A 20,127-nucleotide genomic window follows, 5' to 3' on the forward strand; every position below is an offset into this window, starting at 1 on the left:
CACTGGAAGGACAAATGACAAAATGTGTGACATGGAGAATGACACAGCTTCACTGGACGAATGGCAGAGGTTGGTCAGACGAATGACAAAGTCAATGGCAGTGGTTCAGCAGACAAATGACAGGGAATGACAAACGTTCACAAGACGAATGACAAAGAGAATGACACAAGTTTACCGGACGAATGTCACAGCTTCACCAGACGAATGACAGAGAATCTAATAGATTCGCAGGATGAATGACAGAATTCAACGGATGGACGATTGCAGTGCTCACCCCAGGTTTAATTTTTTTCCGCCAAATTTTCATTTTAATTAATTAGCCATATATTTTCTCCGCCAAAATAAAGAACAAATATCTATTAGATTTTTTCGGTATTTTCTTTTTACATAAGTACATACATATGATATTACAATTTACAATATTATTCTCTACTTTGCAGAAGCCCATTTTTGGAAAGCTTTTTCAACATCTTGGTTAACCACTTTTTCATTAGTTAGTAACATTAAATTACACAGTGTATTTGTTTTTAATGAATATCTGTATACCTGAAAATTTCCATTCATCCTTAAAAGATCTACCTTTTCAGAATGTGCTTAAACAAAAATGGATAATCAAGACTATGTTTTTTATTGTACCGACTTTAGTAATGATGATCGAGTCTAGGCCTAAAATTCAAAAGCTAATATCGCGGTTTAGAGTGGAGAAATATTACTGAAATTTCCAGCATATTCTATTCATGTTATCTATTTTTAACTATTATAGTGAGAACTGTCATTTCTTTATCTAATCTCCCATAATGCCCCTTTAAGATTTTTCTTTTTCAACATTTTTCTCTGTCGTGAACTTTTTTCGCTTACGACCCATGGCATGTGATTTGATGATAACTGACTTTCGACAACCCAAAGAATATATACGCAATTATAAATTGTAACAACAAACCTGGCTTCATTTATTATTGATACGGGCAACAGGAGTAAGAAAAAGATAAAACAGACGTCAGAAATCAATAATCCCAAACAAATCGAACGTGTATTATTTACAGTGTCCGCCATTTTGAATATATAGAAACCGTCAAAAAAGTCACCGATTCGTATTTGAAGACAAATAATTAAATCTTTTGTCTCTTAATTTGTTTATTACTACTCTTACTGTAAATACTAATCAACACTAATCTGAGATTGATCAAGAGACAAAAGATATCTCTATTATTGGCACTTAATTGATTGATAACTGACTCAGCCAAGCGCAATAGACTGTAACGTGTATATATGCACGGCGTGGAAATTAAAGCTTTGTGGCAAGAAAAATTGATCATCACGGTTAAAAAAGAATCGCCATACAGGAAAAAGTTATCGCCAAAAATTTCGCCAGATTGAATATTTAATCGCCAAAATTATATTTTTATCGCAATTGGCGGCAATGTCGATCGACAGCGTCCGTGAGCGCTGGATGAATGACAAAGTGTGTGATACAGAAAATAACACAGGTTCACCAGACGAATGACACAGAATGACAGAGGGCCATCCAATGAGTGACACAGAATGACAAAGTGAATAACAGAAATTATCTCAGACGAATGACAAAATGTATGTCACAATTTACTGGACGAGCGTACACTAAATAGGAAATAATTTTTACCTACAAATACTTCAAACGTCTTTATTTATTTTTCTAATACATAAAAAGATAGGTTGCCAGGCAACAAAACCTACGCCCACAGCAGCTAAATCGTCCGAGCTGTCAACAAGGGTTGTCACATATTTATTCTTTTGTAAGTAATTAGGGGCAATTGAGGGTTCACAAGGTTCTAAAAACTAAAACAAGGGCCCCAACTCAGGAAGTAATCTACAGAAATTGTTGAAATCCAACTGGCTTTTTATGTTTTACTAATTCAAATAATGTTTATAAATTTCATACAGATCGGATGATAACTTTTGTTGTTCGAACGTTCACAAGGTTCAACAAAGTAAAACAAGGGCTATAACTCTAAAAGTAATTGACGGAAATGCTGAAATTCAACAGGCTTCTTCATTTCACTAATTTAAATGATGTATATGAATTTCATACATATTGGGTGATAACTTTTGTCGTTTGAGTCTTCACAAGATTCAACAAAGTGAAACAATGGCCATAACTCTAGATGTAATTAACTGAAATTTGCTGAAACTCAATAGGCTTGTTCATTTTACCAATTTAAACGAAACATATTAATTTCATACAGATCGGTTGATATCTTTTGTTGTTAGAGCATTCACAAGGTACAACAAAGTGAAACAAAGGCCATAACTCAGGCTTTTTCCTTTCACTAATCTAAATGATGCATATAAATTTCATACTGAAGTAATTGACGGAAATGCTGAGATTCAACAGGCTTCTTCATTTCACTAATTTAAATGATGTATATGAATTTCATACATATTGGGTGATAACTTTTGTCGTTTGAGTCTTCACAAGATTCAACAAAGTGAAACAATGGCCATAACTCTAGATGTAATTAACTGAAATTTGCTGAAACTCAATAGGCTTGTTCATTTTACCAATTTAAACGAAACATATTAATTTCATACAGATCGGTTGATATCTTTTGTTGTTAGAGCATTCACAAGGTACAACAAAGTGAAACAAAGGCCATAACTCAGGCTTTTTCCTTTCACTAATCTAAATGATGCATATAAATTTCATACAGATCGGATGATAACGGTTGTCATTAGAGCATTCGCAAGATTCAACAAAGTGAAACAAGGGCCATAACTCTAGATGTAATTAACGGAAATTGCTGAAATTCAATAGGCTTCCTTGTTTTACTAAATTAAATGATGCATATAAATTTCATACAGATCGGTTGATAACTTTTGTCGTTAGAGCATTCACAAGGTACAACAAAGTGAAACAAGGGCCATAACTTGTGATGTAATTAACAGAAATTGCTGAAATTCAATAGGATTCTTCGTTTCACTAATGTAAATGATGCATATAAATGTCATACAGATCAGATGATAACTGTTGTCATTAGAGTGTTCACAAGATTCAACAAAGTGAAACAAGGGCCATAACTCTAGATGTAATTAACAGAAATTGCTGAAATTCAATAGGCTTCTTTGTTTTACTAATTTAAATGATGCATATAAATTCCATACAGATCGGTTGATAACTTATGTCGTTAGAGCGTTCACAAGGTGCAACAAAGTGAAACAAGGTCCATAACTCCAGAAGAAATTAACGAAAGTTATTGAAATTAAATAGGCTTCTTCATCTCACTAATGCAAACAACATATATCAATTTCAAAACAATCAGATGATAAATGTAGTCTGTAGAGTATTCACAAGATATTGTGGACGGACAGATGGACGGGAACGACGGCAAGTCGATGATGATGCAAAAGGATTTGACCTTAGTAAGGTCGATGGCAGCGTAACCCAAGAGCAGACAGGCGCCTTCGGACTGTTTGAGGGCTGATCTGACGTTGCCGTGTTCCAACAGTTCCACTGGCAGTAGCAGTAGCTGACTGGAACCTGTTGCGCAGATGCTGCAGTCGGATGTGGCGATCTTGAGCAGTGGTTGTTACAGGTGGCGCTCCAGGTCGGGTCGATCGGCAACTCTTCCAGTGGCGTGGAAGTGTTGTCTGAGGCAGTGTTCGATGGGTGGATATTAAAATATCTGGCGACTGCTCCCTGTGAAGCCGCCTGATCCAGCATGCCAATAGCTCTGTTCCTGTTTTCTTGTGCAAGGCGTGGCATTTTTCCAAAGTGATGAATGTTGAAATTTTGATCTGTATTTAAAGGGCCAGAGTGCAGGGAATGCACGTACAAAACATATGACATGGGACTGCTTTTAAACCAGCGGCTGCCAGGCAGGATACGCCCACATTTTCGAGATATGGATAGAAAACAAGCTAAAACGAAAGTGATTTTTCCTACAATCAAGGGCCATAATTCAGGAAATTACAATTTGATATGTGCAAATATCGAAAGGAACCGAGATCTTAATTGGGTTATAAACTTACATTTCAAGTTTCAACAAAAACCGGATAAAAATTGTGACGAAATTCGAACTCAGTCGTCCTTAGGGTGTAACGGTGATATAATAATACGTTTTTTTAAATCGAATAAAAATTATAACCTCAGCTAAAAACGCGATTTTTCGAACAATCAGGGGCCATAATTCAGGAAGTTACGGTCTGATATGCGAGAATATCGAAAGGAACCGAGATCTTTGGGTTATAAACTTACATTTTAAGTTTCAACAAAATCGGATTGAAATTGTGACCTCTATAGGGTTCACAACCTTGATATACCATATTTGAGAACGAAGGGTGGCCATTTTGTCTGTCAGTTTTGGGCCGATTTTCACGAAATTCTAACTCAGCCATCCTTAGGGTGTAACTGTGATATAATAATACGTTTTTTTAAATCAGATAAAAATTATGACCTCTATAGGGTCCACAAGCTAAAAACGCGATTTTTCGTTCAATCAGGGGCCATAATTCAGGAAGTTACATTCCGATATGCACGAATATCGAAAGGAACCGAGATCTTTGGGTTATAAGCAAACATTTCAAGTTTAAACCAAATCAGATAAAAATTGTGACCTCTACAGTGTTCACAAGCTAAAAACGTGATTTTTGGTACAATCAGGGGCCATAATCCATGAAATTACAGTCCGACACATGCCAATATCAAAAGGAACCGAGATCTTAGGGTGATAAACCTATATTTCAAGTTTCATTGAAATCGAATAAAAATTTTGACCTGTAGACTGTTCACAAACAATTGTGGACGGACGGACAGGGGCGACGACAATATATTATTATTATTATAGCATATTTATAGTGCACCCTTTCATATAACATGTTCAGGGGCACTTTACAAAGTGACAATGTAAATCACACATAAACAACAAGATTATGGGCATGTTAACGATTGTATACAGAGTCAGTTAAAAGCCTGATTAAATAAATGTGTTTTAAGTTGTTTTTTAAAAGAATACAGAGATGTACAACATCTTAAACTAAATGGTAGATTATTCCATAAAACATGTGCTTGATAACTAAAAGAGCGCTGACCATAGGAGACTAGTTGAACAGTTTTGGGCTTTAAAAGTAGTTTATCTGATGTACGTAATGTTCGGCCAGGTGTATAAAGTTCTAAAAGATCTGAGAGGTAAACAGGAGCTAAATTATTTAAACATTTAAAAGTAAGTAATAAAATCTTAAAATCAATTCGATATTTAACAGGTAACCAGTGTAAATTATATAAAACAGGAGTTATGTGGTCACATTTCTTAGTTAAAGTAACAAGTCTAGCCGCAGTATTCTGTACTTTTTGTAATTTATCTATAAGCTTTAAAGGTAAACCAACTAAAAGTGAATTAAAGTTATCTAATCGAGAAGTGACCAGAGAATTAACAAGTGACTTAGTGGCCTCTACAGTTACACATTTACGTATTTTACCTATATTTCTAATATTAAAATAGCTCAATTTACAAATATTATTTACTTGAGCTCCCATAAGCATAAAACTATCAAAGATAGCGCCAATATTACGAGCAGAAAAAGATGAAAATATATCACAATTACCAATTACAACAGGGGGGTTATCTTGTGCAGATTTACTTAATTGATGCCTTGAGCCTAATAACAAATATTCGGTTTTATCATCATTCAATTTTAGAAAGTTCTTTGACATCCATTTTCTAATTTCACTAATACAGTTCTCAAGATGCAATTTTGATAAATTGAAAGAAGATGGACAATTAGGTGTAAATGAAATATATAATTGAGTATCTAGATGGGCCTTTATCTGAGAAGCAATACATTTCTCCAATATTTTAGAAATAAAACTTAAGTTAGAGACTGGCCTGTAATTTTTAAAAACATTAGGATCCAGTGTAGACTTTTTAATTAAAGGGGTAACATAAGCTCATTTGAAAACGTTGGGAATAGTAGCGGATGATATACAAGAATTAATAATATTGGTAAAAACTGGAATAACTTCGTCTAGACAGTCCTTAAGAACAGAAGTCGGAACAGGATCTAATGAACAAGATTTAGGAGCAGACGATTTAATTAGCTTTAAAACAAAAGATTCACTAACCAAGTTAAAATTTTCTAAATAAACAGAATTTTCTAACTTATCAAAATCATGAGCGTTAAAGTCAATAGTTTTATTTAAATCATCAAGTTCAGTTCGTATTTTCTGTATTTTTATTTGAAAGAAATCAGAGAATAAATTTGCAAGTTCAGTGTCATTATCATTGTCCGGGAGGATAGTACGCTCAGCATTATGGTCCAAAAGGGAATTCACAACTTTATACAGGTCTTTTTGTCTGTTTTCGCCATTTTCTATTTTATCAGAGTAAAATTTAATTTTAGCATCTTCGATTAATTTATTCACATTGTTTTTTAAAGATTTATAAATCTGTTTATGGACATGTAGATTTGTTTTCTGCCACAGATGTTCAGCCTTATTACGGTCCCTTTTGGCTTCTAAAATAGAATCATTAAACCACTGCGTATTGGGACGAATAGTAAATGTTTTCGTTTGAAGAGGAACAAGCGAGTCTAAAATTTCAGCAATCTTTGAGTGATATTGGGTTGCCTTCTCTTGTATATCTTGAATACGTTGAATGCCATTGAAATTCGAGTTCCGCTTTAAATTTATTTATGTCAAATGATTTAAACCTTCGATATGTTCAAGTCTTTCTTGTTGGTTGTGGTTTCTGGATCATAAGATTAAAAGTTGCCGGGAAATGATCAGATATTAATTTGTCCGAGACAGAGAGATTATCCAGTTTAATATCACGTGGATTAGTTATCACCAGATCGAAAATATGTCCACCGTTATGAGTAGAAGAAGAAACATGTTGTGTAAGAGATCTATTATTCAGCATATCACAAAAATCAACCGCGGTAGAGTCGTTGGAATCATCACCATGAAAATTAAAATCTCCCCAAATAATAGTGCAACACTTAGTCATCATCAACTGGTCCAGAAATAATCCAAATTCTTCCATAAACTTTTGACACAATTTGCTATTGGGCGGGCGGTAAATTGTAATAATCCTAGTTTCCTTGAAAGAAAACTGTAGAGAACAATCCAAAATTTCAAAAGAATCAAAACGGTCATGACGGATTTTCTTACACTTAATAGATGACTTAAATATAAGTGCTACGCCTCCTCCACGTGAACCGCGAGGGCAATGTTGTATAGAATATCCATCAGGTACTAAAGCTGCGATTGTCGATGAGTCCGAACAGTCATTATTCAGCCACGTTTCAGTTATTCCACAAATATCAATAGAATTTTCAAAAATATAATCAGATAAAATTGTTGTTTTATTTCTTACGGATCTGGCATTAATTAATCCAAACGAAGTTGTTAATACTGACGCTTCATTTTCGACCGCCTTTCTAATTTGTATAAGATTGTTGTTTATCTTCTGTTTTGTTCTAAAGTTTTTGATCTGTTTGTGATTTTTGATAGAGTTTGAGGTAAGCTGGATGAGATTGCTATGATTAATGTTAATATTCAGTGGATTAGTGTTTAGAGGTTCATATGTAATTCTGTTGGTGGTGATAACTTTTAAATGTCTTTGATTTCTCCCAATTACTTCCATTGTTGTCGTATATATAATCATTCAAAGCGACTGTTTTATTTTCGACGGGCCATGCATTAAGACACAATTGTGTATTGTCTGGGCGTTGATCGATTTGTTCAGAAATTATTGGAATAGTAACAAGATTGCCCCTGTTTACTGTTCTGTGTCTTTTTACTGTATCATTTCTAATAGTAGTAGTTGGATTTAAAACATCAATCATTTTAACCCACTGCTTTCCACTCCTCACGCCTCTATTATTATTAATATTATTATTATTATTACTAAAACAATGAGATTTGGCTTGAATGTTATTGTTGTAAGAGTTCAGTTGTGATTGATAGTAGGTGAGTTGATTCAGATAGCTCACTAGCCACAACAGATACAAATTATTATGAAACATTTTGATAAAATACTGCATTCAGATGTTACTATTTTAAACAAAAACACACGCAGGACAAATACACAGCTGCCTCCTAGGCGCTTACATAATGTTTTCAATCTAGGCTTCCTAAAATTAGGCCTAAATTTTAATGAAAAGGCGATAAATAAATGTTTCTTCGCAATAGTTACATTTAAACAGCAAACACTACTTCGCATAAAAATGTTCCACATGCACGACAATAGAACTGAAATCTGTCGCAAATTTATCAACAAATTATAACTTATCAAAAACTGTTATACAATTATTTGAAAGTAACGGCTTTACCACGCCTGCGCATTAATAATATATATTTGTATGTCGAAATCCACATTAATCCACAATAAATCACAGGGACGAAAAACACAAGAGCACAACAAGGCACAGTCAACCACTATGGCGTTTACAATAAAAGTTGCAGAGATCAAACTATTTGTCAATAAAGGTTGCTAACGGCAAGCCCATCGGGGCGGCCATTTTGAATTTTTGACAGTTGACAGCTGATCGACACAATGTAAACATTCTCCATGACAGATAGCTCAAAATACAAAAGCAATACATATATTTCACATCAAAATGGTCCTGGTGATTACGCACAAACATTAAATCAAAAAATCTATCACATCCATTATTGATAAATATATAATTATCGAAAAACACTCACAGTACCGTTTGAAGGTACCAGCGAACCCGCGCATGCGCATGAAAATGTGGGCGTATAAAAATGGGCCCTTTTTTGTATATAGACATATCTTTAGATGTGCAAAACACCTACGAGTCAAATTTCAGAGTTTCCCTTTTCATGAGGTAGGTTGCCAGGCAACGAAACATACTCCCACAGCAGCTAAATCGTTCGAGCGGTCGACAAGGGTTGTCACATATTTATTCCTTTGTGGGTAATGGGGGGGCCTTTACAAGACAGTTCCATACAGATCAGATTATAATTTTTGTCAATTCAGGGTTCACAAGCTTCTACAAACTTCTAAATAATTAAATCTTTTGTCTCTTAATTTGTTTATTACTACTCTTACTGTAAATACTAATCAACACTAATCTGAGATTGATCAAGAGACAAAAGATATCTCTATTATTGGCACTTAATTGATTGATAACTGACTCAGCCAAGCGCAATAGACTGTAACGTGTATATATGCACGGCGTGGAAATCAAAGCTTTGTGGCAAGAAAAATTGATCATCACGGTTAAAAAAGAATCGCCATACAGGAAAAAGTTATCGCCAAAAATTTCGCCAGATTGAATATTTAATCGCCAAAATTATATTTTTATCGCAATTGGCGGCAATGTCGATCGACAGCGTCCGTGAGCGCTGGATGAATGACAAAGTGTGTGATACAGAAAATAACACAGGTTCACCAGACGAATGACACAGAATGACAGAGGTCCATCCAATGAGTGACACAGAATGACAAAGTGAATAACAGAAATTATCTCAGACGAATGACAAAATGTATGTCACAATTTACTGGACGAGCGTACACTAAATAGGAAATAATTTTTACCTACAAATACTTCAAACGTCTTTATTTATTTTTCTAATACATAAAAAGATAGGTTGCCAGGCAACAAAACCTACGCCCACAGCAGCTAAATCGTCCGAGCTGTCAACAAGGGTTGTCACATATTTATTCTTTTGTAAGTAATTAGGGGCAATTGAGGGTTCACAAGGTTCTAAAAACTAAAACAAGGGCCCCAACTCAGGAAGTAATCTACAGAAATTGTTGAAATCCAACTGGCTTTTTCGTTTTACTAATTTAAATAATACATATAAATTTCATACAGATCGGATGATCACTTTTGTCATTCAAACGTTCAAAAGTAAAACAAGGGTCATAACTCTAGCAATTACTGACAGAAATTGCTGAAATTTAATAGACCCGTTTCACAAATTTAAATGATACAGATGAATTTCATACATATCGGATGATAACATTCATCAATCAAGCATTAACAAGGTTGAACAATGTGAAACAAAAGCCATAACTTTAGAAGTAATTATTGTAAATTGCTGAAATTCAATAGGCTTTGTGGTTTCACTAATTTAAATAATGCATATAAATAAAGTAAAAAGAGCCATAATTCTGGATGTAATAAATGTAAATTGCTGAAATTCAATAGTATTCTTTTTTTTTACTAACTTAAATGGTGCATATAAATTTGATACAGATCAGCTGATAACTTTAGAGGTTAGAGCGTTCACAAAATGAAACAAAGTGAAACAAGGGCCATAACTCTATAAGTAATAAACGGATATTGCTGAAATTTAAAAGGATTCTTCTCTTTACTAATTTAAATGACGCATATAAATTTCATGATCGACAGAAATTCAATAGGCTTCTTAGTTTCACTATTTTAAATCATGTATATAAATATCACAAAGATCGGGTGATAACTTTTGGTGCTAGCGTGTTCACAAGGTTCAATAAAGTGAAACAAGGGCCATAACTGTAGATGTAATAAACAGAAATTGCTGAAATTCAATGGGCTTCTTCGTGTCACTAATTTAAATAGTGCATATAAATGTCAGAAAGATTAGATGATAACTTTTGGCATTAGAGTGTTCACAAGGTTCAACAAAGTGAAACAAGGACCATAACTCTAGACGTAATGAACAGAAATTATTGAAATTAAATAGGCTTCATCATGTCACTAATGTAAACCACATATATCAATTTTAAAACAATCGGACAATAACGGACGGAGAGGGGCGACGGCAATATGGTAAACCATTTTATTAAAAAATATGTTCCTCGACTTAATAGTAAATAAGTAGGAATTGGCCATTAATTTCATTAATTAATTTTTCTAATCTATCCCTTTATTATCGTCCATTCATTGTTCCTAAATTGTACCAATATACATGTTTTCTGTTAATTACCTATATACTATGTAGCTAGCTATAGCCAATTAAAACCACAGTGTTACTATGCAAATATGTATAAATATATACTAAGCAGCAAAAGAAATATCAGGTTGGTATGTTACTCTGAATAGACGTATTGCATAAAACTTGCCAAATGTTTTTATTGTATATTTGTGATCACAGCTTCAACTTTACTTGAGCAATAAGACTCCTTCCCAAACACAGAATTGAACCCAGGAAATGTTCTCAAAAACACAACCTGATTTCTGAGATGGTAATGTGTTTTCCATGATTTTCCTGTACCTCATGCTGCACGTGATGTTCACCGGGACCAGCCCTATAAAATGCACCCCCATACCTGGATTAATCATTCACACTACTCATGACAGCTCAGAGGAACCAGGTGCTTGGAAGACTAGACGCAGGCCACACAGCCCAAGCCAATGCCAATCGCTTCCAGGTAAATTCAAGTATTACACACTTATACACAATTTGCGTACAAAGAGCGGCCATTTTGTCATGCAGTTTCATTCAATTTTCCCGAAATTTGAATTCAATCTTCATTATGGTGGAATGGTGATATATCCAAACGGTTTTTAAAATTGGAAAAAAATTTGCAACCTCTACAGAATTTGCAAGCTAAAAATGCGATTTTTCGACCAATCAGGGGTCATTATCCATGAAGTTACGTTCGGATATGTGTGATTATCAAAATGAACCAAGATCTTTATGATAAAAAGATATATTTAAAGTTTCATCCAAATCGGATAAAAACTGTGGCCTCTAAAGGGTCAACATCTTTGATATACCATATTTTTACACTATTTGCGCACAGTTTTAGTCCAATTTTCACTAAATTCGAACTCAACCATCATTAGTGTATAACTTTGATGTATTCACACGGTTTATTTTAAATCAGATAAAAATTGTGACCTCTATAGGGACCACTGAAAATGCGATTTTTCGTACAATCAAGAGCCATAATTCAGGAAAATATGATTCGATATGAGCGAATATTGACAGGAACCAAGATCTTTAGGTTATTAACATGCATTCCAAGTTTCATCAAAATCAGAAGAAAATTGTGACCTCTAGAGGGTCCACAACCTTGATATACCATATTTTTACACAATTTGCGTACAAGCCACCGCTATTTTTTCCGGCAGTTTTGGTCCGATTTTCACGAAATTCGAACTCAACCATCATTTGGGTGTAACAGTATTATACTAAAATGTTTTTTTAAATCGGATAATAATTGTGACCTCTAGAGGGACCACAAGCTAAAAACACGATTTTTCGTACAATCAGGGGCCATAATTCAGGAAGTTACGATCCGATATGCGCGAATATCGAAAGGAACCAAGATCTTTGGGTTATAAACATGCTTTTCAGGTTTCATCAAAATCGGATCAAAATTGTGACCTGTAGAGTGTACCCCAAGCTAAAAACGTGATTTTTCGTACAATCGTACAATTATGGTCCGATACTTGCCAATATCGAAAGAAACTGAAATCTTTGGGAGATAGACCTATATTTCAAGTTTCGTCAAAATCGGATAAAAATTGTGACGGTCTGGGGCAACAACAATATATGTACACAAGAAAACTTGGGCGTATAAAAAATTGTTGTTCATCCAAATTTTAATGGCTGCAATACAAGTTTCAATATTCAGCTTAGAAATGTCGAAGTCACTTTTAATAGATTTGAACGAAATGTACAATTGTGTATCATCCACATATAAATGAGATAATAATTCATGATGCCTTACTATGAGGCCAAGTGGTTAAGTGCATAAACTTTGGATTTTCCTGTTCTATATTTGGAGAACCCTTGGAAAAAATCTTGGTACTGTTACTGTGTACATCTCTCTATTTTACAGAGAAACATTGGATTTTCCTCTTCTATATGTTGAGACCCTTGGAAATACCAAGTACATTTTTTTCTGCACAGCCAGATTAATGACAATGACTTGCCGCCAATCTGCCAAAATTCAGTTTTCTTGGAATAATTCAAGAGTTGACAGTATTGATTTAAATGGAACATGTATTTATCATGTTTAGAAAAAACTAACAGGCTTTAAACATGGTTCAACGCCATAAACTATCATTTTCAGCCAAAAAATACACTATTTAGGCCAATTGGTGGCCATTTTGAAATTATAATTTTTATAAACACAAATATAAGTCTGTGAATACAAGTGTATTTCCTAAATAACTTAATATGAATTAACAACCTAGACTGTATTAAACAAGAAGCTGAGATTTGATGCACAGCAAAATCGAACTCATTCAAGATCTTTTCATCTTAATATATTTGTTAAGTTTCATCAGAGGGTCTGGCGGGTCTACAAACATCATATATATTTCACTTGCTCTAGAACGAAAGGTCCAATGAACACCAAAATCAAACTCATCCAAGATCTTTCGATCCTTAATATATATGTTAAAATTTTTCTGAATCAGACAAAAATTGTGACCTTGGGACATTCCACAAACTATCGCGTTCACAATATTTTCAGAAAAGGGGGCATAATTCAGCTGGTAAGAAAGGTTGTGGAACGCTCAATATCTATGGGGTTTGTCCCCTCATGACCACAATGCTTCACACCAAGTTTGAAAAGAATCTGTCAAAAACTGCAGCCTCTATAACCAAGGGAAAGGGCGACAACAAAATATACTGAAATGTGGGCGTAAAAAAATACAGATGGTCTTTCTGTCTTTGCTAGCCTACCTCAGCAAGAGAAACGTGTTCAACTCCCAGCTGAATTTGGAACTAAAATATAGAATACTTTTATTTCAATATTAAGAAATCTAAAACAATGTACATACCTGCAGTTGAGGTAGGATGTGAAAGATGTAAATGAGACCTGTAAGACAAACAGCGTTTTTGTTGTATAGATAATAATACACCAATCGATATATCAGTTAGATTATCTATAGATAACTTGTTGGTTGTAGGTAAAGAATATACCTCATATAGATCATAGGGACTGATACACTGAAATATAAAATATATTAAGAAATAACTATACACATGTACATTCATATTAAATTGTTTGTCAAACTTGAGAGAAACAAGCCACTTTCAAGAGCCTTACCCATTTTTACAAACTTTCATTGTTATGGTAACTAAGCTTGTTTATAATACTGGTACATGTACTTTACTCTAGTCTAAGTAGATTTGGGCCTGTATTCAAAGGTTTTCTTATAGGGGTCATTGCATGTCAAGTGGACCAGGGGTGGGAAATCGACCCCCTCAAAAAATTATGGAAAAAATATGTTATTGTACATGTAAAAACAAGCCAACAGTGAGGCTGATGTCCCCCGCCGAAATAAATAGATCACACATAATAATTAATTGCGCATTTATTTTTCTCAAAAGTATCAAGCAATCAAACTGATTATCAACTATACACTACGTTTCACCACTCTCTATCACATAGAATCAAAGTTATCTTGTCCCAAAGTAATAACTGGGTTGGCACATGCCGGTTCCTATGCAAATATAACTATGGCACATGTCGGTTCTTCATACTTTCATTCAACATAAAACACGCGGTCCCTTGCCGCTGGTATAATACACATATATACTAAACAATGTCTAAATACGAAAAACAATAAACCTGGAAGTAACAAGGGAGATAAATCATGTTATCACAAAGCATCAACCAATGAAATTGCTTAGCTCTGTTTAGCTTTAGCTCAAAACGTTAATAATTGAACTCTGTCAAGACATTCACCTAATGAACATCTACATCAAGTTTAAACATTCTACCTCAATTAAAAGCAGGGTTATTGTATTCCAAAGTCTTGACCAATCAAATTGCTCATCGCTCCTTAGCCTAGGCAGAAAATTCTCATCATCGAACTTAGTCATGGTTATGATATAATGAATCTATACCCCAAGTTTCATCACTCTCACTTAATTAAAACCAAAAATATCGTGCCCCAAAGCATCAACCAATCAGATTGCTTATCTCTGCTTACCGTAAGCAGACAATGTTTATCATCGAATTCCATCAAGGCATTTACCAAATGAATGCCTACACCAAGTTCGAACATTCTACCTCAATTAGAAGGAGAGTTATTGTGTTCCAAAGTCTCGACCAATCAAATTGCTTATCGCTCTCCTTTACCCTGAGCAGAAAATGCTCATTATCGAACTTAGTCAAGGTATTGATGTGATAAAACTATACACCAAGTGTCCTCGCTCGAACTCATGACGTCAACTGGCAGACTATCGACATTGAGCAGACGACCACTGTAAAGATCAGTCGCATTATTCACTAGCGACCGGGTATCTTTCAGATTTGATGAGATAGGTTGCCAGGCAACAAAACATACGCCCACTGCAGCTAAATCGTCCAAGCGGTCGACAAGGGTTGTCACATATTTATTCCTTTGTAGGTAATTGGGGGCCTTTACAAGATCAGATTATAAATTTTGTCGTCTGAGGATTTACAAGGTTCTACAAACTGAAACAAGGGTCTCAACTCTGGAAGTAATCTACAGAAATTGTTGAAATTTGACAGGCTTTTTCATTTTACTAATTTAAATAATGCATATAAATTTCATACAGATCACATGATCACTTTTGGCATTTAAACGTTCACAATCGCCATAACTCTAGAAATTATTGACTAAATTGCTGAAATTCAATAGGCCTGTTTCACAAATTTAAATGATGCATATAAATTTCATACATATCGGATGATAACTTTCATAAATCGAGCATTAACAAGGTTTAACAAAGTGAAACAAGGACAATAACTCTAGAAGTAATTATTGTAAATTGATGAAATTGATTAGGCTTTTTCGTTTCGCTAATTTAAATCGTGCATATAAATTTCACAAAGATCGGGTAATAACTTTTGGCATTAGAGCGTTCACAAGGATCAATAAAGTGAAACAAGGGCCATAACTCCATGAGAACAATAGCAGGGGGCACAGTGAGATGTCCCCTTATCACTAGAGACATTAACATAAATAAACAATAATGGATTAAATACTTAACTAATTAGCTTAGTTATCCTGATTTATATTAACCATGAGAATTCAAATACTATCTAAAACTGACTGGTCATTATGCTTGGTCATACATGCACAATATTAACAAAGAAATAATCAAAGGAAAGGCTCAACAAGGCAATGCATTTGTCAAGGAAAGAGCACATATTTACATGATATCAACCGAAAGAGAAGCTAGTCTACATTATGCATTATTCAAAGAATGGGTACAAATTAAATACATAAGGCGATAACAATCAACAGAAAGGGTACATATACTCAGCCAAATTAAAAACTTGACACTGATGAATTTCAACAATTTTTTTTTTCTGGTAAGTCAAATAAATTTTAAAGTGATTCTAACGATAATAAGTAGTAAGAAGCCTTTAATTTCATAAAATTGTAAAGTGACTTTTGAGCATATAAAGGTGAAAAACCTGAAAAACACATTCAAACGCAAACTCGTGAGGTCAATCGATGCAAGTTTGCTTAAACTGAACATGCACATAACTTGAACTGGAAAAACAAATTAAAATTGTTATTTTCATCTTTGTTAGAAAATGCCGCGCCTTTCAAATGTAGAACGTCTACATGCTATAGGTAGGCTCTATGCTGGTCAGTCTGTGGTCACTGTTGCAAGAGCCTTTAATTGTTCACGCCAGACAATAATTAATCTTAGAATGAGAGTGCTTCAAACTGGAACTATTGCCGACCGCCCAAGGGCGGGAGCGCCACGTATGACGTCACTCCAGGAAGATCAAGCAATACGATTACGTCATCTTAGAAACAGATTTGTTACTGCAACCTCCACAAGTAGAGAGATGTTTGGTGGAAGGGTAACTGCACAAACTGTTCGAAATCGCTTGCAGGCTGCTGGTCTTCGAGCTCGGAGGCCCTATAATGGATCAATATTGACACCTCTTCATCGCCGTAACCGACTTGTGTGGGCCACAAGACACATAAGATTTACTCAAAGACAGTGGAATTTGGTTGTCTTTAGTGACAAATCTCGATTCACTTTGAGATTTGCCGATGGCAGGGTCCGAGTGTACCGCAGATGAGGTGAACGTTACGCTCAAGTATGCGTCAGAGAAGTTGACCGATTTGGCGACGGCAGCATCATGGTTTGGGGTTCTTTTTGTGCACATGGACGTTCTCCTCTTGTTGTTGTCCAAGGGAACTTAAATGCTGTCCAGTACAGGGATCAGATTTTGCAACCTGTTCTGCTTCCGTTTATGCAGAGACATGGGCCTGGACTATCGTTTCAACAAGGCAATGCTCGACCCCATACAGCAATTGCTACCCAGAATTTTTTAAGAAATGCTGGTGTCCAAGTCCTGAATTGGCAGTCGCTTAGCCCCGACCCTAATCCTATTGAACACATCTGGGACGAACTGGGTCAACGTGTTCGTCAACAAGTGAATCCACCACTGACGTTGCAGGACCTTCAACATGCTCTTGCTGAGCAGTGGCGACGTCTTCCTCGGGTATTGTTTACTAATGTTCTGAGATCCACGAGAAGATGTTGTGTGGCAGTACGAGATGCTAGAGGAGGCCACAACCGTTACTAAACACTTTATTCCGATTGTTCTCCAAATCTGTGAATTTCATTTTGGGGGGTACTGTGACATCACGAACGTTATCAATGTCAAGGCCTTTCGGCAAGACGTATTATTGCTTTCTGTTGATGTCAAGGTGGTCTGTGCACAACATAACACTAAAATAGTTGCCTTAAACCAAATATTAAAAATCTAGTCCCAAAAATCCTGAGTGTCAAGTTTTTAATTTGGCTGAGTATATTTAAATTAAATAGTATTTGGAAGAATAGGCACATACTTATCAATTAACATAACCATCCAAAGAAATGGTAACCCACCCTTACATTTTTCAAAAATGAGCACATGAGATATAGCACTTCAAAACAATTATTAGAGTTTACTACCAGTACATGTAATATGAAAGGAAAGAATACATCCCCGCCCCTGCTGGGGATGTACTAAAATTAAGATCTGATGCCAGAGATTTATCAATGTGATTTTACCAGCCGTTCACATATCGAATACCAATATCTTACATAACTAAGGGGGGGGAATTTTATTATGCTCTAACCGCATTGCTCTTCCATCTGCCCAAGATTCTAATAGCATCCTGAGAGTAACCTTTCATGTAACTTAATTTTTGAACTATCTAAACCCAAGAAGGACACCAGTACTAGTATTCACAAAGGCATATGGGACAGGGGATCCTTCGATAAATTGAAATAATGGACCTGATGGATGGGGACAACTCTTTAAATAATCAAACAATAAACATACTGGACAAAATTTGGAGTTAACAATATTGCACCGACAGTGCAAAATTAATTTAACAGGTGATGATGATGACTTATGTTTAAAATTCAGCATGGTTTTCTCTATATAAGATAAAACAATATGATTAGTAAAGAAAAACTTTACGTTAGGAGTTTGAATGACATTACCAGCACATAATTTTGATTTTAAAACCAATTCTCCAATCCTGAAGAATCCTGCAAATGCCAAGGAAAATATCGCTTTTAAGAGAGAGAGTGGTGTGCTTTTACAGAAATTGCCACATGAATAGACTCAAGTAGCTGGCACAGGATATTTACTGTTATTGATAAGCGAGATGGAACCGAGGATCTGGAACGGCGAGCACCTTTCACTAAATTCTTAACCAGAAAGGTATTTATAGAATCTGAAAAACCTAACGTTTTTTGCACAAAAGTAAAAACAGAAGCATGAGAAGCAACGGAACTAGGCGAGTATCCCGACTCAAACAGATGAGCAAGAAAATTAACAATGAACACATTTGGGAGAGGAAAAGTTGGGGACAAATTATTGCTAATACAAAAGGAAATAACCTTTGTCCAGGCCCTTAAATAAAATTCCTTCGATGAATTTGCCAAAGACGCATTCAGCAGCTGCAGAGCTGATGGAGTTAGGTTCACAAGTACATTGGGTTCACCGTCTGAGGGGTTGAATCCAACCATGGAGCCCATTCTCGTGCTTGCTGAAATTTGAAACGAGAAAGACAATCAGCAACCTTGTTAGATTTGCCAGCTATGTGCTCCGCCCTAATTAACACATTATACTTAATGGAAGCAGTTACTAAACGACGAACCAAGGACATTAGATTAGGACATTTGGACGTGGACTTGTTGATAACATATACAATGGCCTCATTATCAGTAAGCAATAAGACTTTGTGATTAGTCAACAAATGACCCCAGTGCTCCAATGCTAACACAATGGGAAAAAGTTCCAGGACACTTATATTTTAAAGTTGCATGCCTTGGGGCCAAGACCCAGAAAACCATTTAGATCCAAATACTGCAGCATAACCCAAAGATTAGGCTGCATCTGAAAACAATTTGATAGTATCGGAGCAAACCCAAGTATCATTCAAAAACATGCATCGACCATTAAACCCCTGCATAAACTGACTCCAGACTTTCAAATCAAGACGGGCAGCATTAGTTATTCTAATCAAGTGATAAGATTTCTTGACACCCATTGTCAGGTCAAATAACCGACGTAGAAAGGTTCTCCCTGGTACCACGACTAGTGTCGCAAAACTAAGTAAACCCAACAATGATTGTAACTCTTTTAACGACAGTTTTTTCTTTATCAAGGTATTATCTAGGGCCAAACTAATTCTGGAGACTTTATCATCTGGTAAACGGTACACCATGGAGACCAAGTCCACCTCTATACCATAAATTGTAATGTTTGTAGTGGGATGAACAGTTTTAGAATGTTTAATGGGTACAGACAAGTAATTGGCAAGGTCAAGAAAAGACTGTAACGATGTTGCACACTGAAGTGAATTGGTGAGTCCAATAAAAAAGAAATCGTCTATCATGTGACTAACACTCGCAAAAAATTTATTTTCCATAACCCATTGTAAGGCGGAGCTAAACTGCTCAAAGGTTTGACAGCTCATACTAAGCCCCATTGGTAAGCACATATCGACAAAGTAATGTAATGTCCCTTCATAGGAAATAGTGAATCCTAGCAAGTTATAATCATCTGGATGAATTGGAAGGAGGCGATAAGCGTTTTGGATGTCAGCCTTTGCCATTAATGCCCCCCTACCAATTTGCCTAACCAAAGAAACTACATTAACTATAGAATCATACGAAACCTGTGTAAAGAACGGATCAATACCGGAATTAATTGAATTACCTACAGGACATGATAAATC

The 20,127-nt window shown here is 35.4% G+C and overlaps 1 protein-coding gene across 2 annotated transcripts in view; it reads right to left on the reverse strand.

Annotated features, from left to right (window-relative positions):
- LOC126825398 (metal cation symporter ZIP14) overlaps positions 1-20,127 on the reverse strand; it is a 221,105-nt gene that overhangs the window by 165,934 nt on the left and 35,044 nt on the right. For both annotated transcript variants that reach the window (XM_050555049.2, XM_056101585.1), the window contains exon 2: positions 13,726-13,894. In XM_050555049.2, coding sequence (XP_050411006.1) covers positions 13,726-13,894 — 169 coding nt within the window. The remainder of the gene's footprint in view (positions 1-13,725; positions 13,895-20,127) is intronic.

Source organism: Patella vulgata, chromosome 6 (assembly GCF_932274485.2).
Source record: "Patella vulgata chromosome 6, xgPatVulg1.2, whole genome shotgun sequence".
In the NCBI taxonomy this organism is placed as follows: domain Eukaryota; kingdom Metazoa; phylum Mollusca; class Gastropoda; family Patellidae; genus Patella; species Patella vulgata.